At 34.3% G+C, this 7218-nt stretch overlaps 2 protein-coding genes and 1 long non-coding RNA gene across 3 annotated transcripts in view; all 3 read right to left on the bottom strand.

Annotated features, from left to right (window-relative positions):
- LOC117111075 overlaps positions 1 to 4568 on the bottom strand; it is an 11835-nt gene extending 7267 nt beyond the window's left edge. Inside the window, exons 1-2 of the long non-coding RNA XR_004445806.1 lie at positions 2742 to 4568; positions 686 to 795 (exon numbers count right to left, since the gene is read on the bottom strand). This is a non-coding gene — a long non-coding RNA (uncharacterized LOC117111075). The remainder of the gene's footprint in view (positions 1 to 685; positions 796 to 2741) is intronic.
- A 4-nt stretch (positions 4569 to 4572) lies between these two features.
- LOC117111078 (putative ankyrin repeat protein RF_0381) lies at positions 4573 to 5265 on the bottom strand. Its single transcript, XM_033253961.1, has one exon. The coding sequence runs from the start codon at positions 5263 to 5265 to the stop codon at positions 4573 to 4575; it is 693 nt and encodes a 230-aa protein (XP_033109852.1).
- A 152-nt stretch (positions 5266 to 5417) lies between these two features.
- LOC117111077 (putative ankyrin repeat protein RF_0580) lies at positions 5418 to 6369 on the bottom strand. The gene is made up of 3 exons (XM_033253960.1): positions 6357 to 6369; positions 5990 to 6048; positions 5418 to 5939 (listed from the first exon to the last, which is right to left on the bottom strand). The coding sequence occupies exons 1-3, from the start codon at positions 6367 to 6369 to the stop codon at positions 5418 to 5420; spliced, it is 594 nt and encodes a 197-aa protein (XP_033109851.1).
- Positions 6370 to 7218: the final 849 nt, after the last annotated feature.

Here is a 7218-nt window from a genome sequence, read left to right as displayed (position 1 = left end):
TATTGTTAAGCAATGGGTGTAGCCTATGTATAGCAAACACTTCTTAACAATATTATAGACCAATTTTGCAAACTGTCAATAGTGTTAGTATTAGGAAATATTAAACCTAATTTATTACTTGCATTACAGGCTACATTATCATTTTCAAGTGTACCTTGTAAACCTAAAACATATTGGAATGCCTCACAATATTGTATATGATAATTTATAACACTATCAGATTTGCACATACTATGCTATTAGATTGAGGTTTCATGATACAGGGTAAACATGATTTATATTTTGTGTTTTAACTGTCTCCGATCATTGTTGCGTACGTGTTTTCTATTGTAATTCTGTACATATGTCAAATTTGATGCAACTAGGTTTGTGCTGCCAGTCAAGGTGTTTTAATAATAAACTAGACAAACTAAAAAAAACTGTAAAATTGAGAAGATAAGAACCATGTATTTTTAATTGAAGATTGGTAGATGATTTTAAAGCATTATTTTATTGCCCTACAGTATATGGTGAAGAGAATGCAAAAAGAAAAGAATATTTTAAACAATGATTTTATAATAAATAACATTTATGAAAACAAAATTGAGATTATTAACTACAGTATGGCTATAAGTTAACACTTTAGTAGCCTACATCATAATTGGATGAATACATGGATGAAAAAATTTAATATTTCTCCACTTACCAGCACACTGTATTCTTATGTTGCTATCCACTCTCTCAATGTTACTATTCATCCTGAAGCTGAACACCACTGCTTCTTAACATTCTGGCCGACTATACCAACATGCCGCTCTACAAAAAAATAACAGAACAAAACCAAACATATACTGTAATGACATTCTTTTATTCTGCTTCTTAATACTTGTTTAAAAACAAATAAGACAATGAGATTTACTACAGTAGCCACATTTATGAACATAACTCATACAAATACCTTAGTTTGTATTGCAAGCAATTTGAAAATATATAAAGACAGATACTATAAAAGACTGATAGCATATAGTAAGTCTACTGATAATTTTAATATAATGGACATATTATGGAGGATGATTGCTTTATCTTATTACTTTTGGTTCAAATTAAGGTAAAGGAATAGGTAGAAGAATAACCCACACTTTGCAGTTCTAAATTGTGTATCCATGGGTATTCCCTAACTTTAGCTTTACGTTGAAGTACAACATCAAAAATTGCCATGAGAAACTTACCCCGGTATTATTAAAACAAACTTTAGTCGTAGTTCGAGCTAAAACTTAAAAATTACGTCATTTCGTATTCTTAAAACGAACTCCGACTAGCACTACGACTAAATGACGCTAACCTTGACTAAAATGATACCTCCGCAGGCCGATTTTTTTAATCAGACTAGGGACAGGCTAAAATGCCGACTTGAAATATTTACCCCACTAAAAACGTGTTGTTCACGATAAGGTGAAACGAATAAAAATGATTGTATATGCAGGTTTGATATATCTTCGGTGTGTTAAACAAAAGAGACATCAAGTTTAGCTTCCAAAAGGAGAAATTGACATGTTTTCCTAGCCACATGTGATAGTTTCTGATTTGTACGCTGCAACCACCTGGCTTCACCATAACAACAACAAAGATGGCGCCGCCCTCGCTCGGGCTCAACTATAATAGCTCTCCAAAGAAAGCAAATTTTCAGTGACTGTTCAAATTCTTTATCGTAATATGTTAACAACTAATATAGTTATTATTATAGAAAATTAATTAAGCAAATGATGTTCTATTATGAATTATGAGGAAATACGTTTTTGAACCACAGACGGCAGCTTAATATTCATCCGCGTTACCAGATCTCTAAAATTAGTTGAACTTATGTTGTAAATATAAACAATTATTACAAATAAGGAAAAAGAAATAGAAAGAAGAAAGAAGAAAGAAGGAAAAAAGAAGAAAAAATATAAAATGAATATATTGTGCTAAAATAGTAGACACCTCATTGCAATAATAACAATAGTACTCTAATAATGGAACAATAATGTAATTATTTATTTCTACAATAACTTTAATTAATCATGCAACTACTTCAAATTTTATTTTATATATATATTTTTTTTTATTTTTTATTATCTTTCTTTTATTTTTATTAAGGAGAGCATGATTTAAGGCATTTGTTGTTCATTTGCCTATTTTGCTTATCCCTTTTCATTTTCAATGATACATACTCTGATATTTGATTTGTTTTACTTAATTGACATAACTTAATTATTTCGACTGTATGTTATAATACGTAATGTTTATTTTCTTTAATTGTATGTTGAGTTGATTTTGAAATAAATGATTAAAATGAAATAAGTTAGCTCTTTTTATTGGTTAGTTTGATAGTCGTGGCTTGCCAGTCGTCTTCAGTTGAACTAAAACTAGGACTTAATTTAGTCGTAGTTAAAACTTTGACTACGTTGTTTGTGAATACAAATTTCAGTTGAAGTTGCAACTAGCACTAAATGAAGTTTTAGTTCGAAATTCGACTAAAGTTTGTTTTCAGAATACAGGCGTTATTTTTAAAACATTCCTATGTAAAGTTTACCTCATCAGTTTCAAAACAAACACTCCAATCAATTATATAAACACTGCTATTGCACATGAGACATCAATTTTTGAATAGTCCATAAAATAACTTATGAATCAATACCGGTAACTGTTATAAATATATAAATTGAATAAGTAAATAAATGTCAAACGTATGAAAATGCAAAAATTTGTAATTTGTTTATTACCTGTCTCGACTCGAATTTGATCCTCATTTCCTTTACCTTCACAGCAATCTTCCAGTACATTGCAGACTTCTTTCTTGTTCCATCAAATCCCTCTTGGATTTTCACTGAACTCCAAAACACTTATAAAAAAAAGTTGCTTCCTTCGTCAAGCAAATGTTCATCTTTTTTTTCCTTTTGATAGTGTGTTAGAAAGAAATGATAAATCTCCGACAGCGTGGCTAGAGGTTTTGCTTTAAAAGGTCACAGTGTTGACACGCTGTGAAGGAAGATTTATTGTGCGATGGATGCCTGCAGGCGCTGTATTATCGCTAACTGTGGTGTGTTGGATTTTCGGAGGTCTTTTTAACAAATTCCAAATTGGGGCACATATTTACTTTGATTAGCGGTAATCTTAATCACTTAAATCGTAAGTATAACAAGATTGAAGTTTTAATGGTTATTTATGCATTAGCACAAGTCGTCTATACAGTAGCATGGTAAGGGCATATAGAAAAAATTATTAGATTATCACTCTTTTTAAACAAAAATTGATGAGAGAGGGCGTTTTTTTTGTGTTTTTTTTTTTAATCGGTACAATAGATTATTTCGCTTCTGTTTTTATCGATGAGGGAGGTACTGTTTATATTTGGCTAGTAATAGTAAATATTGTATAAAAAGTGGTTTAATTTTATAGTTTTTTAAAGAAAATGTATTTGAAGTCACAAAATTGCATTGTTATTTTTATGGTGTTGAAATAATAGATGCGACAAAAAAATTATTTTTTTTTAATTCCCGCATCAATATTTCATATTATATTAAATTCATATTTTGTCCATTGCTTGTTTTGGATCCAATATTGCTATGATCATCTTGCAAAACTGAAGATGTTTACGATCATTCATTCCATGAGAAGAAAAGTCTTAAAGTGATATGAGATTATATTCTGGAACAAAGAATGATGGAACTGTGCCTTGCTTATCTGTTAAAAACTTTTCAAACTGCTTAAAAATGGCAAATGCCCATGCTCTAATTTGTTCTCCACTGGTTAGTTTTTCTCTATCATCACCACTCATGTCATTGTCAAGAAGATATAAGAGGCAGGTTTTCAGCATGTAACTTGAAATCAGTTCACTCGCTGAACGTTTCAGATCCTTATATTCATCATCATCGCTAATTCGTAGCGGAGGAACCAGGTCGATCATATTTTTGGCGAGCTTGTATCCTTGCTTTACTTGGTCACTCTGCTTTCTGATCAGGAACGTCTCAACTTCAGAAAATGAAACACGCAGAAATGGTGTCATCTTGTGGGCAGGCACAAACTGAAACTTTTCTGATTTGTCAGATTTAGTTATTAGCAAGCATCCAAGATGAGACATGTTTGTCTGTTGTTAATCTGGAATTTGTGATGGCCACCAGTTTCTTTTTGGAATAGTGGGAACAAAATCAATCGATATCACCATGTCTTTCATCAGCCATCCCGTCCACTTCACAGACAAGCAATGTATTCTACATTTTTCCACCTTTAGTTCATCATATAATAGGATTCGTGGAAAATTTTGTTGTGTGGGTCTGTTGTAAAAAATGAATCGTTGAAAAATTCAGCAAATTCTGAGTGCTGGCTACTAGAATTTTGAGTATTCATGATGAGGGATGCAAAACAGGCTGGTCTATTTGGATCTGTTTCATCAACAGTGGTGATGCTATCAAACTTGTGTAGACAGCAGATATACAGTAGTCAAATTCATTAGGAAGAAATATCTTAGTGCCTTCACTCACACTTCCAGACAAAACTGCAGAGGCTTCAAATCTAGGATCAATATCTGCAATTTTCTTCAAAATCTGTCTGACAAGTTCATCTATACACTGTAGAATTCTGGATATAGTGGACTTCTCGTGAATATGCAATTTTATCAAAATATGGGTTTTCTATGACACGATTGAGAGTATTTCCATTAAACAATTTAAACTGTTCTATGAATTGTGGAATTTCCTCCTCTTTGATTGGTGTGAATAGATCAATATCTATGTCGCTGTCATCAGCTTCATCCTCTTCTAGTGAAGTATTCTCTTGATCACTTCCATTGCTCTTCTCAATTTCCTCATTCATTTCGGAAGGCTGTCCCTCACTACTGCTACTATCATCTGCACTCTCATCATCACATTCCAACAGCTCAACAAACTGATGGTTACCAATAAATTTTGCAAGACTAACAGCAGTATTTCCTTGCATGTCCTTTCGCTTAAGGTTAACCAAGTTTCGCAGGAATTCTACACAGTAAGGATATCCTCCGGCTGGATACCAAGCGGCATAGTGTGCTACGGTAGATCCATTAAAGTCGGTCGCTTCAATATCTGCTCCACTTTTATGTAGCAAGTCAAAGAAACTCATATCTTCATCATTCCATGTCATGGCAATGTGGATAGGTACAGTTCCACTTTTATTTGGTGCATTCACACTAGCGTCCTCTTCAATCAGCATTTTCATCATATGACATGAAGGCACGTTTATGGCATAGTGTAAAGGTGTGGAACCATTTATGTCCATTTCATCAACAGAGACTCAATGTTTGATCAGTGATATCTGTAGCATTTGAGTAAGCTGTTCCTCTGAAGAAGTGAGACTGTTCATTATGCATGTATGAAGTGCTGTTTTTCCCAAGTTATCTTTCATGCTTAAATCCGCCCCATATTTAATGATCAGGTCGACAATTTCCATTGTGGTATAATACACACTTTATGTAACACACTGGCCCCAAATGCATTCATATGATTGATATTACCCCCTTTGTCTAACAGTATAACAAGAGCTTTTTCTGTTTCACTAATATTAATAAAATCTCTGGGAATTGCTTTATCCCTGAAGAAATTCGCATGCATATGACATTGTAAAAATAAATGGTTGAGTGGTGTTTCATGCGAATCTTCTATGTTCACAAATGCACCATTATCCAGCAGATAAGTTACTGCTCGAGCACAACAATTAAGAGCTGAATTGTGCAAAGCAGTGACGTCATCTTTTCTTTTTGCATTAAGGTCAGCACCGGCTTCGACCAATAGTTTAACTATGGCGACACATTCACAAACATCTTCAGGTTTTAAAGTAACATGACTACCTTCTCTAACAACTGTCTTTGTGGCATTGTGAAGTGCTGTGTTTTCTAATTGATCTAAAGCATTCACATCCGCTTCAGCTGCCAACAAAATCTTTGTTTTCTCCGGCTGATAATATTCACATACATCATGAAGAGGTGTTTCAAATACTTTGTTACATTTGGGTTAGCTCCATATTCTATGAGCAGTTCCACTATTGCCACATCAACTTCTGGTGCTGCAGCATAATGTAATGGATACAATTGCCATTCTTGATTACCCACATTAGGGGAGGCACCGTTTATCAACAAAAAGCGACACAACTCTAGTTGATTTATCTGTATATAGCCAGCAGCAACACTGTCACCACTGCCGTCTGTAGAGTTCGCCAGACTCTGCTGCTGTGTGTGTGTTTGCCTTCACTCACTGTAACTGAGGCAGAGGAAAACACTCCTTAGGCTTTGAAATTGTCAGTGTCTTCGTTTTTCACAAAGTTAAATAAACTATTTTTAACCTGTTCTTCATGACATTGTTTAGTACACTTACCACAGTCTGCCATAATTAAATTCGCCAGTGTTAAAATGCTCAGCTAGGCCTAGGCTCTATTTGTTTCTGTTACTGATCTGTACCTTCTTCCTGGAACCGTGAATTGATTATTGTAGGCCTAGGCCTAGGCCTTAGGCCTAGATAATTTTATTTATTTTACACGCATGCAACTGAATCAGTTCAAGAAGGAGGCTAAGTCCTGGTAACAATCAAGAGAGGGCGTCCTGAATGTACTCTGCACAGAGCATAGAGATATAATAAGAATACTAGAGCGCTAACCGCAATGTATTCGATGTTCGAAATACGCAGAGCTGTGTGTGTGTACCATCCAAGATGGCTGCCATATATTCAGCCAATCAAATTTCGCCTGAGCACTATCATTTTCAATGGCGCCCTCAATTTACACAGAAAGTTCAGTACAGCTATGTTTGAAACTCGAGCGTTGCGGTGTTTCGGTGTAATGCACACGATTTTAATTTTCATTACTTGGTACTTTTTTTTTTTTAAGATGCTCCACTTGGCCTCGTTTTGGCTACGACAGTTTAATAATTTGTCATTATCAATACAAATTATCATTAATGAAATAATATTCAGTCAGAGGGCTTATTTATGGTAATAATATGCATACTAAGCCTGAAGGTGGCGCTTTCCTACGGCAGCCATCTTGGATGGTACACATACACAACTCTGCATTGTTCCGCCATCTTGTCAGCACTCTAGTTGTTTAATAGCTCTATGGCACAGAGCCATATATATAAAGAGTTGCGACATTCCGCTCCTTGGTTTACGAAAGTCACGTGGTACACACCGTCCATTTTGTTTCATAATCTTCCCGATGAACACATGCAAAGTATATGTGTTA

Source organism: Anneissia japonica, unplaced genomic scaffold (genome assembly GCF_011630105.1).
Source record: "Anneissia japonica isolate Jap-2015-1 unplaced genomic scaffold, ASM1163010v1 scaffold18742_len73605_cov171, whole genome shotgun sequence".
Classification (NCBI taxonomy): domain Eukaryota; kingdom Metazoa; phylum Echinodermata; class Crinoidea; order Comatulida; family Comatulidae; genus Anneissia; species Anneissia japonica.
Note: the sequence above shows the minus strand (reverse complement) of the source record. Positions and strands in the feature narration are given on the sequence as shown.